The sequence below is a fragment of the Trichoplax adhaerens genome, genomic scaffold, assembly GCF_000150275.1.
Source record: "Trichoplax adhaerens TRIADscaffold_1 genomic scaffold, whole genome shotgun sequence".
NCBI lineage: Eukaryota > Metazoa > Placozoa > Uniplacotomia > Trichoplacea > Trichoplacidae > Trichoplax > Trichoplax adhaerens.
Window position 1 is genome coordinate 6331350 of NW_002060943.1, and position 19988 is coordinate 6351337.

The 19988-nt window shown below is 32.3% G+C and overlaps 1 protein-coding gene across 1 annotated transcript; it reads left to right on the forward strand.

Annotated features, from left to right (window-relative positions):
* Nucleotides 1–5237: 5237 nt before the first annotated feature.
* Nucleotides 5238–6249, forward strand: TRIADDRAFT_49674 (uncharacterized protein; the record flags this gene model as incomplete). The annotated part of the gene is made up of 4 exons (XM_002107924.1): nucleotides 5238–5319; nucleotides 5517–5620; nucleotides 5769–5967; nucleotides 6107–6249. 4 exons carry the CDS (start codon nucleotides 5238–5240, stop codon nucleotides 6247–6249), a joined length of 528 nt encoding a protein of 175 aa, XP_002107960.1.
* Nucleotides 6250–19988: the final 13739 nt, after the last annotated feature.

Below are 19988 nucleotides of genomic sequence, written 5' to 3' on the forward strand. Positions count from 1 at the left end.
GCACCAATGGAGTAGAACACCGTTTGTGGTTGTGATACGTTGGCCCATTTGAAAGGAGAGTTCAATTCGCGCCGCTTAGGTGCGCATGCGTGCTTTAGGTCACAGTCCCGATTACCCAGACATGGTCTCTGACCATGCCCAGTACAGTACAGTACTGTACACTATAGTCCATTGCGTGTAGACGGTATTGTACTGTACTGTACATTGTACTGTACAGTACAAGCGAGTGGTCTCGGACGGATAGACTTTTCAAGATGGAAGAACTCAGGGCCGAAATGGTCCTGACTAGTATGAATTTTTCTGTGCCTGTTGTGCTTCGCAAAATGAACAGTATTAGTACAGTAGTGGACGTCGAAATTTTAGGACATTCTACCGTCAAGTCCAGTATAGTACTTTACTGGACTTGAGTCCGGACAGTTCATGACTTGATGGCTAAGGTCAAATTGTGAACCAAGTCACCACTTTATTATTGATTGTTTTATTACCGAATACAGCACTGTACAGTATACTCACTGAGTGCAGTAGACAGTACTCACAGTAGTGACCCTGTACAGTATGACAGCACTGCTCCATACAATCCTACAGTATAGTTGATTGTTTAATACTGTAGCTTTTAGTACAGTGCTGTAGCGTACAGTGTACAGTACACGATGTCTCATGTACTGTACGTCTTTCCCGCTGATTGAAGTTACATCCAATTATTATTGCAAGTCCTTATTAGGCAAATTTGGTATCATTGGATTGGCAATAAGACGCTTTATGCCAATGTGTACAGTAATTTCAATTGACATGAAATGGGTTCAAGTTACTAATATTACCCGTTAAAGTCCAAAATACTTGTACTGTACTGTACTGTATAAATTCTGGCGTTTTTCTACAGTACAGTACATTGTAAGAAGGGTTCTACAGTATAGTACAGTACTGTACAGTACACAGTAGTACTGTACAGTGTACAGTGTACAGTGTGTACTGTACTGTACTGTACAGTACATTGTCACTTCACATGTGAAATCGTGCTCCGATTCCATAGTACAGTACTGTACTGTACAGTGTACAGTGTACAGTATACTGCACTGGTACTTTATTGGTACTGTACCAGTACCGTACTGGTACTGTACTGGCACTGGACGGCGGCCTTTTCTTAGTCGACGCGCATTGGCAAGTTTCTTTGGGACCTCCTGTACTGTAGGTCAAACTCTACATAGTCTGTAGTCCACACCTTTTTACAGTGGTGGTAGGGGCCATTTGCTTGGTGAGATCGCATTCGTGTTCTTGTTAGTCAAAGACAGCTTTCAGTGAGGATTGGGCCAACTGTCTATGGATTAATGCATTCACTAAATTAGTGTAAAAGATTGCCAAGAGGAACCTACTTCAACAGTTAGACGCTTCTTCTCGCTTGGGCGTGGATGCATCGCGCCATTCTGATATCAACGTCAATCAGTGGCCAAGTTGTGCTATCACTGTGGTAGTAAAACTAGCAATTTGACAAGGAATTGAAAGACATTGGCATTGATTTCCCCGTCGATTGGACAGTGTAACTGCTCTAGCTTGTTGTCGACAACACAATCACCATTTAAAAAGACATTTTTTCTTGCATCTAGACATTATAAACCGTCAATCAATTAACTGCATCAATCTTGCAGCAAGGAAATACGGTAAGTCTTGACTCGCTTCACGACCCCATTCACCAGTGTAGGCCACTTGCAATCGCTTGCATTCAGTCACTGTCCCTTTTTCGTCTACTCTATCGTATATACTGTACACTATAGGATGCGCTTAGACCCATCGGTACACTTGCGACCGTAGTGGTGAAACTATTGTATCCAGCCAGACCAGACCTTACCTTGGGATACCGCTTGAAGTGGGATAATGGCTCCAACATAGCCTAAAATCATCCTTATGATTAATTTATTAGCTATCTCTTTATTCGTTGCCTTTCTAATATCAGTTAGCCAAATCAGACAGTTGCTATTGGATGAGTCTAACTATTGCAGCATCGCCAACGCGCTCTTCAATACAATACATATTGCTTTGATGACTTTGACAACAGGTTCTGGAATAAGTGTCTTTCAATGACTATTGCCATTCAATGCCACCAAATGATGAACTTGAATGTCGAGTAACAGCTGCAACATGGCAAACTAAAAGCTCTCTTGCCAGTAGAAATATTGCAGGAATACTGCAATTCGACTCTACACAGTCTCTATTTTATGCCAAAGTCAATGCTTCCATTAGGCCCTAATCATATCGCAACTTGTATTTGTTGTACGTACAGTACATGTTGAAGTAATTATTTTACATTCCTTTCCAACTCGATATAAAGTAGGTCCACGGTCTACAAAGCAGACCATCTCGCTACGGTAGTCCATGATAAAATCATCATGCATTTTTACAATAATTATTATTATCATCATCATAATACGCGTCTATTATCGTTTATGTCACACATAGACACACTGATTTTCAAGGCGAGTTCATTTTCTTTTCCTCCAACGTCATAACGATGAATATGGTGCGGACACAGAGCCCTTACCGTCTTTACCACAGGTACCAAAAAAACCTTCATGGTTGAAATGGCTCAACTCCTGCCTGTAGTTTAATAATAATATCACGCTAATCATGTCATCGTTCCAATCTCGCCATTGGTTAGGACTATATCCTAAATAATGCCTTAATATCCTGACGATCAAATTTAGTTTATTGATTAAAGTAGTAAAATCAGAAATGATTCATTTCTTCTGGAAAATTTTTCCTTCAATCCTATTGAAATCGGGAATAATACGCGTACAGTTCTGCCTTCCGTAACGTAATTAATTAATGGACGTAATTGACGTCAATGTCTTATATACAGTATTAACATACGGGTAGGAAACATATTTTATCCTTGTCATTTTTAATCGTTCGCCTAAAATACTATTCTACGTGTCTTTAACAGCAATTTAAAAACACTCGGATTGCATGTAGGTGCCTTGACTGAGTTTTGTTACAGGATTAAGAAGAGAGTATGAATTAGGATGTGGACTCAGTCAATTTTTCTTTCCAATTGAAAAAATGGACTAGAGTGAATGAATCGTACATTATACACTAATTAAATAACGCTAGCTTTGAAGACTGTTGAAAATGCCTCACAAATCAAGTTAAGCACGTTTTAAGAGTTGCAGCCTCCTTTCATATAATATCTATCCATACAGTGCGCCTACCATTTTACAGCGTAGTAGTATTATGAAAATGACACGTTGCTGTCTTGATACTAAATCTGTCGCTAGGAAAAACTAAATTCTTAGTCATAACAGCAGGCAGTTTTTTCAATTCTAATATGAACAATCTTGTTTTTTTTATCCATCCTACTGTCTTTCATGTTGTTCTACTCTCCATATCGGAAAAAAGTTCCATTGATGTCTCTTCCTTCAATGAATTTTCTCTATATATACACTTCTCTGATTGTAATAAGCCCTTCAGTAATACCATTTGATGAACCATTACCTAACCTTGTTTTAATGTTTGCAATTATTCGTATACTATATACAAACTTGCAAATGAAATACCGCTAAAAATATTGGTATACAAAAGTGTTCTGACTTCAATAAGCCGTTACGAAATGCCATTTCATTAATTAGCCATTAACCTTGTGCCTAGTTTTTCGTCATCATACACGTATTACTAATATAATTTTTCAAAGTTATAAATACAATACCGCTGAAAATATTGGTATACCAAAAGTATTCACAAGACTCAGTACAGTTTACTTAGTTGCTTCAAAATATTGAAAGTTATTGCCCGACGTTGTAGCGATAACTTACCTTCTAGTATACAATACAGTCAATATTGCACTTGTAGAACTAACAAAAGTAAAATATATATCTATATATACTGTAGTATTATATGATATCACTTCGAACTATTAGTTGGTAAAATGAAAATATGATACTGTATCGAGCGTGATAATAGTCATTCAAGATATACAGTACAATAACAAAGTTGAAAACGTTAAAATGAAAGTACGTATTGTGTAGTGCTTAGTTAGTACATGCACGCCACGCCGGTGGCCACTTTTTTGCTAATTCCAAAGTGAAACTTTATAGTTAACTTCATTATTTGACAGTAGAAGTACTTACATTAACAGAAGAAATAGTAAATATTTTGCCGTTCAATGGACAGTATTTTAAAATTTTATTTTCTAGCTGACGAAATTTGTTAAATATTCGTCTATAAAATATGAAACCAACCTTCCTTATATGAATATTCGTATTCATCGTTGGAATAACAGACACAGTCCACTATTACGATTGCTAACAAGTCAAGTACTGCAATTTTGTCCGTGTGTTATCTTAGAATAACTATGCTAACAAGTCCGTATGCACGTACTTACGCAACAGTTTCTTTCGATACCTTTCAAGAATACCATCATTAATAAGGATAAATGAAAGTGTCGAATATATGGTAGTACTGAACACAACTGATGCTTGGTTTCTACACTTGCCTACGGGGTTACTCCTAATCACTAATAAATCAAATCATTAAAATTTTAATCCATCGAACATGTGATATCATGCCGAATTATAATTAAATGCGCTTTTAGAACACAGTACAATAAAAATTCAACTTTACAAATGCCTGTTACTGTATACTAATTAGGATACAAGCGTACATTCAATTGAACAACCTTTACCTTGCCCCGAAAGCAAATTACTTGGATTAAGCAATTTATTCGTTCTAATGTGGAATTGAAAATCTTCTCTCTTTTTCCTTAGCACCCCTTGACAAACACTAACAATAAAGTCATATCATGATAATATGTACATATATACTGTACTGTATGTATAGGTAATTTAACGGTAGCACGTATAGGATGCTTTACAGAATATTATCATTTTAAGTTCACTCCTTGTTTTAATACCGACTCGCAAAAATACTGTACAATAAAGTATCGATATAATTCAATATCATGGGTGCTAGAAATTGATTATTAACCTCGCTCGTTATGATGCATTATACTACCTTGATGTTTTTCAAAGTTTATCTTATTGATTCTCTGCAGCTGATTAAAAATTTATTCAACACTTTGAATCTCTGATAGCCATCCAAAATATTCACACATTTAAAGTTATAGACATCATATGTCATCAACTTTACCTTGCTTTAAGTAATTTCAAATAAATAAGAATGTCCTTTTGCCTTCTTTTAGCTACTACTTTTTCATATAATTCCCCGAAAATTTCATATCTTCAAGCCAAAACATGGGAAAGTGGCTCTCAAAACTTTTTGGTAGTAAAGAAATGAGAATATTGATGCTTGGTTTAGATGCTGCTGGGAAAACAAGTAAAAATTCAAACGATTGCTTTATTATTTTGATGTATATAGAATTATTAAAATAATTTATAATTTTTAACATCCCTTAACATTCTGCTTGTAGTTTTCAATAAGGTTCATCAGATATAATTTTCTAATAATATCGCTGCCTTTATAGCCTTTGTTGATGTATAAGAAAAAATAACTTTTTATCCTTTCGTTAATAGCTATTTTATACAAATTAAAATTGGGACAATCAGTTACGACTATCCCAACCGTTGGATTTAATGTCGAAACAGTTACATATAAAAATGTTAAATTTAATGTATGGGTAAGTTGATATCACTTATCTCTATGCGTAAAAGTTAGCAAGACAACTTGTCAATATCAAAATTAAGCTAAAGGAAAATATAAGCCGTTAAAAATTTGACTGAATGAAAATCTGACATAACTGAAAATTTTGGGGTATCTTAACATAGGATGTTGGAGGACAGGATAAAATTCGCCCTTTGTGGAGACATTACTACACGGGTACCCAGGCATTGATCTTTGTTGTCGATTGTGCTGACAGAGAGAGAATTGATGAAGCTAGAAGCGAATTACATAGAATAATCAATGATCGCGAAATGAAAGATGCAATTATTTTAGTGTTTGCCAATAAGCAAGATATGGAAAATGGTATGTTACAGCTTTAGATTTGATAGGCAAATTTATTATAAACATTGCACGTAGGCCATTTGTATCAGCCTTTATCTTTTACAATTGATACTTGGTGGAGGTTTTATTAAAATTTTTCTACGTAAAATGTATTCTTTAGCTATGAAGCCTCAAGATATTCAAGAAAGACTGGGTTTAATAAAAATTCGCGATCGAAATTGGTATGTTCAGCCATCCTGCGCAGTAACAGGCGATGGGTTATATGAAGGTCTAACATGGCTTACAGCAAATTGCAAGAATTAATTATGATCCTTTGATTATATAAGAATGGTCTTGCTGAACACATTGATAATAAATATATAATGATAAATTCGCCGTCGCTTCGTGAACTAGTGGAATGTGCTAGTAGCTGATGTCATGACTTTAGTATGGAAGTGGTTATTTTTCTTGTAAAATTTTAATATAATATTGCGCGCCTCTATTTTACCAGGCTACAGATGCTATATCTTAGTTGGTATCTTATCCAAACATGCTCTTTCTTGTTGCGATAGTGTTGACAAAAACTAAATCTAGAGAATTGAACTAGTTTGTTTGGTGATTGTTATAAATGAAACATATATCTTAGATATAACATGATATGCTGCATTGTGTCCTATAATTCTTTTCTTGTATTTAGATCTTCCTTGCAAGATTGAAATTTCACAATGAAATCTTAATAATTTTATAATAATAATACAAGATTTCTACTGTTTCAGTAGATCTCTTTCCAATCAAATAGTTTATTTGTACTTGTCAGTTAATATGTAATGGCTCCGCTAAAATATAACTACTGTTTATACTGTATCTAGCATTTATTCATTGTATGCTTCAGCACATCAAGTGTTTGCAATTTAGACCATATGGGTGTATTTGACTGATAAGTGATAGGAAGTTCTGTAATTGTGAAGATGGTACCAAAGCGATTAACTTAATCGAATTCACGTTGATAATAATTGTAAAACGAAGGATACAAAATTTATTCATGTTCATATATTTTATCAGATTTATAATTTCACGTTATGGATGTTGCCAATTGAAAAGTAGCATATATCAAATGCCTTGTGTAAACGGACAGTCAGTCTTTGATTAATAAAATTTTAAACTAGTATATCAAATGCATATTGGATATATCATAACGTGGTTACAGGTCTGTTTTTAATATGGCTACCGAAGATACGTAAATAAGGCGTGCTATAGAAATATTACATTTTAAGATGTGTTCTAAAAGAGTTCTTCATAAATTTACAATTACTTGGATGGCTTTTTCAACTTTTGAAATGATTGAAAGAGTTATTAGTGTGAGCGGATTATCACAAAATTTTTAAGAAGTTGCAGTAAGAGGATATGCCTTTCTAAAACTGGTCTGAAACTCAAACTCTTCAGGCGACGAAATTATGATACGGTATATCGTAGCGTAGGATAGAACATAAAGTAATGCTTATTTCATGTAATAAAAATTATTTAAAATGTCAAGCATAGCGAAAATTGCTGTATTTAGCTTTATTAAAGTCTAATTTGCACACAGTGGTATTAATCACTGTAAGACTGTATGACATGTAAGTACCAGCAGATCCTGGGTCACTCATTAGGTTTTTACATCTGGAAGCTATGTTTGGGCTTTTACTGACTACAACACTAATATAATTTCAACTGAGAATATATTACATCATACAATGATGTCTAAAACATATGAGAGCTAAACGATTTTGATACTCTGTCGATAAGAGCAGTAATTTTTTATATATTAGGTTACAAGTTTTACCGCCACCTTACTTAATATGTACCATATCACAAGTGCAATCAGGACCTGATAGCTAATCTTAGGCTTTCAAAGCTGGAAAACAGTTTAATAAAATACAATACCTACACAAATAGTATGATTGAAGGCTCTTGTTGCATTTATGTTTTACGAGATGGTTGAAAGCTGCCAAGTTATGCACCTGAACATCATATGTAGCTAAATAACTCGGCGAGCTAATTTTGTAGAGCGTAAAATAATCATTTAGAAATTATTAAAATTACCTAGTCGTTAACTGGAAATAAGTAAATTACAATGATTGCTGATAGCAAAAAGTCATAAAATACATGCTACTTCCATACTTTTAGCAAGAACGAATAATATATATAGATTGAATAGGATTGTTTCTCTGATATTAAAATGATTATATGTGTGTCGGTAACGCATTTTCGGCAATCGCTGCGGCAGTATTACTGCTGTGCTCTTTAAATTGACCATTTGACACTATGCGTACTGTATTAGTGGTAGCAATAGTTGCGACGGTAGTAGCTGTATATTAAACATTTGGCGCAGCGCGGTATAGTAGTCGACAAATTGAAGAAACCCTTCGGCGCAATACGGTATGAGGCTTAAAAACTTAAAATCTTTGTAATTACAGCATCATCATTATAGAAGTGAGGAGAACTGTCTTTTATAATGATAGAAAGTCAAGAGATTCAAGCGAGCAAGAAAGCTATACAGCGCAACAAGAAAGGCGGCTGTACTGTAGTTGTTGTGTCGACGTTTCAGCGTAGTGTAGTATGGTACGAATATAAACTCCATTCCAAGCAATATGTCGGACCAAAATCGATATTGTAATAGCGTCAGCATTAAGGAAAGAGGAAAAAGCTTTTCCTCTTCCCTCTATGTAGTGTTAGTGTCAGTATCGTTGTAGTACATGCTAATTTAACGACTTCTTGATCAATAAAAAATTTACTTTCAAAAGTATCATGGAGCTACAATGTCCTATTATAGTACTGTATTATGTCCTAGCTACCAAGAAACTCTGAGCTGTATCAATTAATTACAACAACGATAATTAAATATCATCTTACTATCTAGCTACTGTATTAACAAGACGCTAAATACTACGTTGTATCACTTTATCATTTTATGAAGTAATAATAAAACTAAACTCATCCATATCTAAATATAATTGAAAGACTGAAACTGACGCAGACGGACCGGCATATAGGTACAAAACTGTAACAAATGACTTGCTCTGGACACTATTTATACGCCTATGCGTCAAGGCTCACAGAGTAGACTGCAGTGCACTGTCGACTATCGCAAAGCTTACCCGTGGCGTACAGTGATGTAATTTGATTCAATGTTACTTATGTAAACAGAAGTGTCAGTAAGCAGGTAGAGTACAGTGCTGTATATAAAATTGTTAATTTTATAGCATAAGCTTCTTCAACATGAACCGTAGAGGCACTGCCACCACTCAAGGAACAAGTACAAGAAAGGTCCATAAAAGATACGTCTTGAGAGTTCTATAATTAACTGTCATCTCAAAACGCTGTGACTTATACAGCGGGTTCATTTCGTCGTCTATTAGAAGAGAATTAGAGAGTTATTCTGCTGTTACACGATTGATTATCGGCTGTTTTTATGGAGAGAGGGGAAACAATTTAATAACTCACTTAATGCATTTTGTTGAAGTAATGAGAGCAAGAGCATTGCATGTTTTGTTCATATCATATGTTAAATTAATCATTATTAGATTGGCAAATGAAACCAACGTTGGAAAGCATAGTATGAATGATGACATATGTTAAGTAAACTTTCATTTTTTTATCATATTATAGAGAGGATTAAAATAATAGGACCAGATGACAAAGGACAAGATAACATGCAGATAATACCCGATGTAAATAAGAATCAAAATTGGCTATTATACCCGGGAATAATAACCCTACCGGTGGGACATCAACTATTACTTTATTTGTAAAAATATGCGTAAAATTAGGTTTGACAATGTATGGCTTCTTGAAATTAAATTTATTGATTATTTCAACCACCAACATAATTTCCAACTTACCTCAATTAAATCTGATCTTTTATTGCTAGATTTTTGAGAATTTGGCATCTCGATTGCTTGGTATATTTAAAGAACGGACTAGGGTTAGGGTTAGTTTTTGCAATGCATTTCTAATACATACGGCGAAATTTTACTTACGTCATAAGATATTTGTTATCTACTTTGAAGTCTTCTTGAAAGTAGGAACTAACAATCAAGAAATATCACATATGGTCACTATTTTGAATCGCTAATTAAACAGCGAAGAGTCTGGTAATTAGATACTTTTAGTTAGAGCTTGAAATTCTTTATTTAATCAGCTCCATCAAACAACTATCAAAATGATTTAGTGATGTGGTTAACTAATTTGGGATTTTGAATTTTTTTATTTGTGATAATCTTAATATTAACTTATCCTACGTTAATCGCTGTAGTTTCCATAGTAATAATTTATTAATTTCTACAAAGTTAGAGTAGGATCGACTCGATATAACTATAACAAACAGTAAATTACTAAAAATTGACCAGTATTGCATGAAAATGAATACAAACATTGATACTGATCTTCTTGGTTATCAGTTCTTAATTATTGACAACAATATTATGTACGAGTATGTCACTTAAAATAGTTCCACCAATACGGAAACCGATACAGTGCAGAGTAGGCAAGTATTCCTTTGATTTATTAGCTAATTATTTTTTTGAAATCGATGTTTTATTTTCTGACAGTACTACACACTTCATTATTATTATCGTAGTTAAATGAAAATCATTCACAATTTATTTTTATCAATAGTATATTTTTAATATAAAATATCTTGGGAATAAATTGTTGTTTTTATTATACGTAGCTGAAAATAAAATAGGTATGGTATTTCGAACAATATACGCGTATAATTCACAAATGCATTATTAAATGATTTAATTCAATTTGACAAACAAAATACATTATCGGTGATAATAATACCTACAAATTTCATATACACAAAGTTTATAATTTCTAATAACCCTTAAAATATTGTTTACTTTAGTTATTAACGCGTATCCAACGATATACGTTTTTGGCGCACTAAAGTAATCGTGTTGTGTTTCTAATATAGAGAGGATGAGAATATCGAAAGCCTATGCCAATAAACGGTAAGAAATTATTTTTACTATCCTTAAAAACTAGATTCTCGTTTAGGTATCGACTTATGCTAATTCAAATAAGAATTGTATCTCCTCATATTAAGAGTAAGTATGCACTTGCATCTACAGGTTTGCTCCATTTTTTGCCAAATCTAGTAGTTTAGTTACTATATAAGCGCATGTAAGGTCTTTGTAGCCTTCTATTTAGAATAAATTGTAGACAGCTACAACAGAAGGCTATCATAACCTTATAGAATTTATCCATTAATGAAGTATTAAGCACAAAATATTAATCCTTACCTGGTGCACTTATATAAAGTTCCCAGACGTTAACTTTCAACATATTAATACATGAGTTGTGATATAGTATTTATGATATAAATTACTTACTACGCGGAAATTGAATAGCCATCTATAAGAATAACCTCGTTTTCTTTTCGGGAGTTACAAAATTCTTAGCATTGCCTACAGCATGAATAGCTGCTACTAAGAGATAGATGCAGCTAGATTATGAATAATATTGGACAGTGGATCGCAGATATTATGTATATGACATTAGTAATATATATTTAGAGAAAACTGCAGGAAGAAGCTACATTTATTTTCACAAAGTAATAGTACTTCTGATATTGTTATCATAGGCGAGAATTACTGAAATGTTGGTAATGTTGGTTGACACTGCATCTAGTAATTTATTGCAAGAAGAAGTTCTGTTCTCCTTTTAATAGTATAACAGCATGCTCGAGATTGCTTTAAAAAATTAACTGTTATTTCTATAATATCCTTGCTGTTAATCAGCACCAGCTATCTAGCAGCTAAGTGTAAAGAATTACCTCTATTTCTAAGAGAATATCCGATATGTTGTTAACAAGTATGAATATCTGACAACTGCAATACTTGCACATTGGCCAATTGCCGAAATTGGAGCAAACTATTACGGCATTAAATTCTATTTCTGATTAGAGCCTCGGCTATGACCATAGTCTTCATGTTATTACATGATATTAACAAATTTGCTTGAATAACATTAGCACGTATGTATAGCGGATATCAAGATGAGTATTACACTGTAGAAGTAGATATATATCTTCATAGAGTATAAGATGTGATATTAGTTTCGATGTTGCTATACGGCGCTACAATCATGACTCAAATATTACTGCTATTAATACGCACTTATATACAACCGATAATTACAATAAGTAGCTTATTACAGGAATAAGATAGATATCCTGAGTGCATCAAATATGATTCTAGTCTCCATGTTATTTCACAGCATACACAGATGTTACGATCCTATAGGAGAAATTAATGTCAAGTGTCAACGAGCTGCATATACGTGCACACAAATTTAACTTTTTTTGAATATCTCCATAGTTAGTAAAGCTTCGTTGCTAATCTATCCGTATATTTTTACTTAATATGGATGCATGGCAACATCGTAAAATTATGGAAGTTAAGAATTTCTTTTATGTATAATTTATTCCAGTTTAGATAGTAACCATATGTTAAAAAATACTTCAATGTGGTCGATCTTGGTTTCCATAGCAACTAATTTAAATTAACAATCTCCCCTCAATTCCTATGGCTTTCTATCCCGTATTATGATACCCAATACTAAAATCATTCTATTGGCTGTTGTTAGATAAAGTTGAGCAGTTGAATTTGTATAGATTAATTAACGATCAATTGAAAAAGAATGAGTTAAAGGAAAATATATGTCAGGAAATATAATACTAAAACCGAACAATAAATTTGGACAGTCAATTTCGGACACTTTTTCTACATTAGTACAGAAATATCCTGAATAGTTTAAAATTAGTTGCTTTTATAGTGGCTATTATGATGGGCTAAAAGTGTAAACAATAGGTACGCGGATACTTTCTTCACTCTTTTGCCTTTTATAAGTACCGCATAGTATATGTGTAACAGAAGGAACTACCAGATGAAAATGAACGTATAGTATGGACATTATTCTTCATGAATTTAGTATGAATAAAGAAATTTTCGATATTGTTCTTGCAGTAATTGTAATGAAGCAATTGGCTATAGACAAGAATTCATCATACAATCTATTGTTCTACTTAATATTGATTTGTCCCTATTTAAGAATATTATACACAGTACGAACAGATATTAGTAGATTTACTCTTTAGTGATATTCAGACCAATATTTTTATTAAAATATTCTATTCAATTAAGGTTACACTGATCTGAATGTCAGTTTGGATGGAAAATTAATCGTCGCTTATGCACTGAATTAAACTAGATACTGCGTCAAAGAAAATCACGAAAACATTACGGTAAAGAAGATCGATATATTTAATGCAACTATGTATGAAATGGGTATAATATTTTGGCTATTAACTATACTGAAGTAATGGATAATTCAAGCGAGAAATCGATGATAAATTTCGAATAAATTCTCACTATTTTGTTGACAATGTAATTGTATATTAATATTCTATTTACTGTATAATATTCTAGTTAGTAGTCTCAGTCAGTCGAGCTTTCATGATTAGACTTTATCAGCTTTTATTCCTGTCGATTATGATGATTGCTCCTCCTTCTGCTTATTCCTTGTTCTCATTCTTTTTTATCTTCAAGACATTTCATAACTAACTGTGTACAAGTGTAGAGAAGGCAAGATTTAGAAAATTCAATATTTTTATGATTTTTTTCATTTTCATCGACGATTCTTATTATCAATCTATGCTGATTTGTATTAGCATCATTCTAAACAAGTATGTAATATTAATTGGTCTGACTAACACACTTTTATTGAAAGTCTAAAATACCATTATTGGTCTTGATTTCAATGCGATCACACGTTTTTAAGTTGATATTTATAGTACAGTAATAACTTGCATTATTATCCATCGTTTTATAATCGTCATTCATGGTAATTTAGAAAAAAGATACTGAAGAAAAATGTTGCCGTTAATTTTATTAATGTGTAGGAAATAATCTTTAAAAAGAGCTATTTGGCGAATAATATAAAATGTGAGTAGATTAAGATTCAATTAATTGATTGATCTAGAAAAAATTAAAATGATGAGAGTTTGAATGTTACTCAATTTTTAAGATTAGCAGTAGAATTTTGGAATTTGTGGAAAGTGTCCAGGCGTAAACAACGATCTTACCAATGGAGGAAGCAGAACAAAGACTACTTACTGGCAAATTGGTTAATTTACCAGTACAAAAGTCAAGAGTGATCCGAATTTATGTTGTTTCTACATCGACAGGTAAATTATCATCTGATCGTCCATTTCACTTTTTTATGTTACAGCATTCACCCGTTCCTAGATCTATCATTCTTTCAATTTTTTTATTACTTTAATTATACACAAGTTCAATCCTAACAATCTTAACTATAGAACAGCTTCTATTTGCAGTTGTTAACAAAATTTCTATCCTTTACCCTTAGCACCTTTTGCTACCTTTTTGTTTGCGCATACTGACCACGAATCAAACTAATTTTAACTGGTTATTATGATACTGAAATTAGACAAGAGAGCATCTTTCCATGTAAACTGTACAGTATGTAAAAAGAGAGTTATAAATTGTATGCATCATGGACATTATCAATTTAAAGATAGCGATATACGGATAGGTAAAAAGCAAGTCACTCAAAGGAAGAAAGAAGTAGATGTAGATATTAATATATTGCTCAACCTTTATGCATACTGTAATGACGGTCTATAGAAACCAACCTTAGCAACACAGTAAAGTTATAGTCGGAAAAGAATGTTCAAGAAAACAAAGTCTGTTATCAACTATTCTGATCTTGTATGAAACTTAGTTGTAGTTATAGTTTATTAAAATAGGATAATTCCTAAATTGGTGACTTGTTTCCAATGTATTTTACAGATACTATCAAGGAACGGGAACAACTTGTGCAAGATATTTATCCTAAATTACGTAGTTATTGTCGCCATCGTTATGATATTGATTTTCAAGCTATTGATACGAGGATGGATCATATCTACCATCGCTGCTATGATGATCATTATTTACAAGAATTATTACTCCATGAAATTCGATGCAGTCGACAATCCATGATAGGATCTTATTTTGTGGTAAGTTATCATTTGGTAACAATCCATCCCCTTAAGTCATTCCTTCCCTATCCAATTGATAATTTCCTTTTTATGTAATCGACTATAAAATAACCTTATGGTTTACCTAGCTTGACTATCACTATTTTATTCTTATCGGGTGGAAGTTAGTCAAAATTATCATACATATTCCTGGTTCATTTTATTGACTGATCACAATTTTGGCACAAAATTGACACAATACATTCATATTTCGGGATGATATCTGATTGCATGATTTTATTTTTTAAATAGTCCAACTTCATCGTTTTTGTTATCTTATAATCATGATAACTTGAAGTTCTATTATTATCCAAGTGGATTTTTATTAATCATGTAAATACCAGTTTGACTCTAATTATACTTGCCTTATTGGCAAAAAATCTTTCATCTTTCTTCCGCATCCTTATAAATCAATACCTTCTAAGATCAATTAGTCTACATCATTTATTATCATGCAGGCTTGTTTTCAGCATTTTACTTTTCAAATGCATGAGCTCCTATTACTATATTCTCTCTATAATAAATTCGTCATACTAGTGTGGGTAGATTTTCTTTCTTCAACTTCTAGACAAGACATTCTTAGAGCTATTGGTCATTTTTTTCTTAACTATTGTCCAAATATCCAAAGCTAGACAATGTGCTATGAATGCTAAAGTATAAGTTTTCAATTATATTTTTATTTAAAATCAATTTTCTCATCAAAGTAAAAGATGATTACTATTAGTTATTTAATGTTTAATTTCTGTCCATTCCAATTTTTATTTATCCTTTTTATTTAAGGTATTTTGAATGCGTGAAAGGCAATCTAAGGGTACATGTCGTGATCGCCCATAAATTATTTGAGGAGAGTTGCTTTAAGATTAGGGTACCTCTGGTTTATGTACTTATAAGCCAGTACTTTTTAAATTGATAGAATAAGAAAGAGAAACTAGTCGAATCGAAAATTTTATCGTTAGTCAATAGAATTATAGTATTTTACGAGGTATTTAAGGTTAACAGAAATAAAGCATGTGGATAGTATTCAATGCGGATATTATTGTATCCGTGCCATTACGAGTAAATAGCGCCTTTGGATGAGGTGATGAGATGGATAAACTGACAGGTTACTGAATATAAAAGGAATAAAATTATCGATTTGTTACAAGTATTTACGCAAAGTATTAAAATTTAGTGAATTTCTCTTTTACCTAAGACCATAAATATAACTCTATCTGACCTATCATTAATTAACATAAAGGGTCGCATGTTTTAGGTTATTTTATTAATTGAAAAAGCATACCGTATCTAACATTGTTTCAAGATTCAGTAGAAATCTGTATTTATTTATTAGTAGTTAGGAATTTAGCGCTATTACGGTAATACGATCCTGTAACTTACAGGTTTAAAAATTTGCTTACATTACAGCGTTTACTATTAGCTTTAGGGTTGACTTAGGATCGAGTAAATATGCTACCGTAATCTTATTTATATTAATTATGCCATGTTTATATATATGACTTAAATCTTTAAATATTACAAGATTGCACTCGTGAAACACAAAAATATTACATTAAGGAACGTAGTATTACTGTTATAACAAGATCCATTAATTTTAGAGATTGCAAGGATTATAAAGTTATGAAAGTAGTTAAGGGACCATAAGTTTCTAACCGCATAGGGCATTAAATATGTTTCCTTTTATGGTACCACATTAGCATAGCAATAGACTAAGTAAGACCATAAATTTTCCGTATTCAATGCCATAATTGATTTGTATATCTTCATATTGTGAAATCAAAGAAAGATTTTTCGAGTATGATTTTTTACTTAGAATCATCATATACCGTAGCTCGAGAGCTAAACGAGAAAAAACCAAAAAGGAAAATAAGTTTACAAATGTAAGAAAGAACTTATTTTCTCGAGTAAACGTATATGCCCAAATCGCGATATAAATTGCTGAATTGTTTAATTCAATATCGGACAGATGCACCAAGATATAAGTGACGGTAAATTAACAAAATCTCTACTAGCAAAATGTATAGATTTCGATAGCGCTATTATCTCACTCTGACCATCAAACAATATTCGTTAGATATTGATGGACCCATGCCATGGAATTTTATAGGTATAGAGATATTTTAGCAGTATAGGGATAGTTCTAAATTTGTAACGAATAGATACACAAGTTATAGCTGGTAGTGTAGAAATATGTTAGATCGATTAAATGATCCATGCTTTCTACAATAATCATGAATTACTTTGCACATTTGCAAATACAGCGAATCATGATTTGTATGGCGTATCAGGATTACAGCGATCAAAAACTAATATTGGCCAAACATCTAAATTATTTTCATATTATCAAATTTCTAACCTAAAAAATTTTTGATTGCTAATAGAAAAATAGCAAATAGATAAATAAACATTTCTAAAATATTGAAGATAGAAAATCGATTAAAACATGAAATATTAAATCATCTTAATAACTGTATTTAGGAGTATAAAATCAAATATTGGTAATACGAAGTATAGTAAATGAAAAACATACAATGACAACTTTTCCATGGTTTGATTCATATATGAATTAGAAAATAAAAAGAGCTTCATTTATATTATTGATGAATACTGATCTACATATTCTAGAAGATCAAAAGATTGTTGTTACCGTAGCGGTAAAAATTATTATTATATAATGAACATGCATTACCGGACGCTGATCAGATCAACTAGATAGGAAATAATGAAAATTTATTTAGGATTTCCAGAAGCTACTAGCTAATTTATTAATTTGCTTCGGTAACCTAATAGAAAGCCTTATACAGGCGATAAAAGAATATTGTTTTGCTTTAATAGACAAATGCAGTAAAAATATGTTACGGTCAATATGTGTTTCCCCACAATAGCTGTATACAGTATCTCCAATATTTCAATTATTTACTAGCATGGCATACATCTATGGAAGAGTCTGCAAATTATTGGGTTTTGCCAACATGCTGCCAATGTTTTAGCGGCCAATTACAGTAGTTAAACTTGCTGTCATGGCGACGGTCTATTCTTTTGCTACTTAGTGCTCGTATCATTGTTTTATCTGGAATATAACTCTAAGGACCTGTCATAAGAAGATTCATAATAATAAAATGCTGCTAGTCAGATATACCCGTCAAGACGGCTGCGAACTGTGCCGTTGTAGCCATTTTCTCAATACAATAACTACAAATTATTAGTACCTTCCTTAATGATACCATCAGGACGATAACCAGACAACTACTGTAAACATTATATTTTTGTCAACAATACGCATGTTAATTGAAATATCTTTGATACTGGCATATCGTGCTGAAGCCCTAATTTAGTATAAAATCATAATTTGTCGTTCTCGAAAGGCAACACAATGATTTTGGCTTATTTTAGCCATATTATCAAGCTAATATCTCCAATATTAGAGTATCGATAATTTTATGATATAGTCATGAAAATGATTGAATTATAATAGCCCAAGCTTTTAATGATTGGGAATCATACTCCATTGCATCCTTCAAACCGTTCGTTTATGTCACCGTGTCTGCATATTGTTTTATATTTAGTAAGTTTCGGGCCATTACTATAAATTATGGCACTGCACAGATGAAAATTGAACCGACTTTTATAGATTTTAGCGTAGATCTATTGCTAGTTATGATTGCGCCTATCAAAAAGCCTATAAATGGTTATGCTGTGGTCATGAAATCGTTACATCTTAGAGTAGATTAAAGAATTGGTATCAGCTTTATTATAGATCTGAGGTGTAAAGGCATCGCAGGATCGAATAAAACTTTACTAAAAAAAATAAAGTAGATTAGAGCAATGTTAGCAGTTATAAGTTTCAAAGCCTGCTCTCAGTTATTAATATTACGGAGCCTATCGCTAATAAAGTATCACCTATACGTCTAAATAATTCATTAAGGAAGTAGATTGATACACACCCATATATATCAGAAAGATCAATTGATTGTAAGTCTACATCAAACTTTAAACTTGTGTCGTACCATAACAGGGTTAAGGCTACTGAAGATCTATCTGTCAGTATCCACAGAGCTTTTTTATTTCATAGGCAAGATCTAATGATATATTTAGTAATTCGAAGGTGATTCGTAAAAAACGTTCCTGCACGATTCCCAAAATTGTTGGAGACTGCTAGAAACCACGGTAGTTTCTTTTTTCTTTCTTGGTGTAGCGATACAGGTTAAAGTTATTCTGAAAAGTTAGGTGCCTTGATCCCCTGAAGTACGTTGAATTATTTGATAAGAAAGAATGACATTGCGCAATGATATGGCTAAAATATGTCTGCATAAATTTAAAATTCTTATTTTCCATTACTGATATTCATCTGATAAAGAACTTGTATATCATCCTATTTTAAATTCTGAGGATTTAAATTTAGCTATTCAGTTGTAAATATAGACTCAGCATTTGATCTATTTATGATTTAAATCAGCTGTTGGGTTTCCATTTTTGTGAAAGTTTAATAATCTTTTTCAAACTGTATTTGCTTATGTAAGCAGAGATATTCAAAACTGTAAATAGCTTCGGATAAATAACATGAATTATAAATTTCCAATAATAGCTATAGATAGTCTTGATTTATGTGCATACATTATGATTAATCCTCTATCTGATGTTATATCCGCTAAGCAAATGATCTATGGTAGATTGCCTCCATTTTGTATTGCAGTCCATTGTAGTCAATAATAGTTTTGAGTAACTATTTTTTTCTATTTCAACTGATGAAGACATTTTAGTTATTATTTTATTCATATGATAAAAAGTCCAAAATTAGGCTTTCCTGCGAAATCTTAATCAAATTAGCAAGATTCTACTTAATTTAGACTAATAGATCATTGCTAGCTCTTTAATCGATATCAAAATTAATTAACCTCCATTTTTGTAAACCCAAAATTACTTTATTTTTGTAGGCTCTATTAGGACAAAAATATGGCTATTCTCCATTACCAAACCA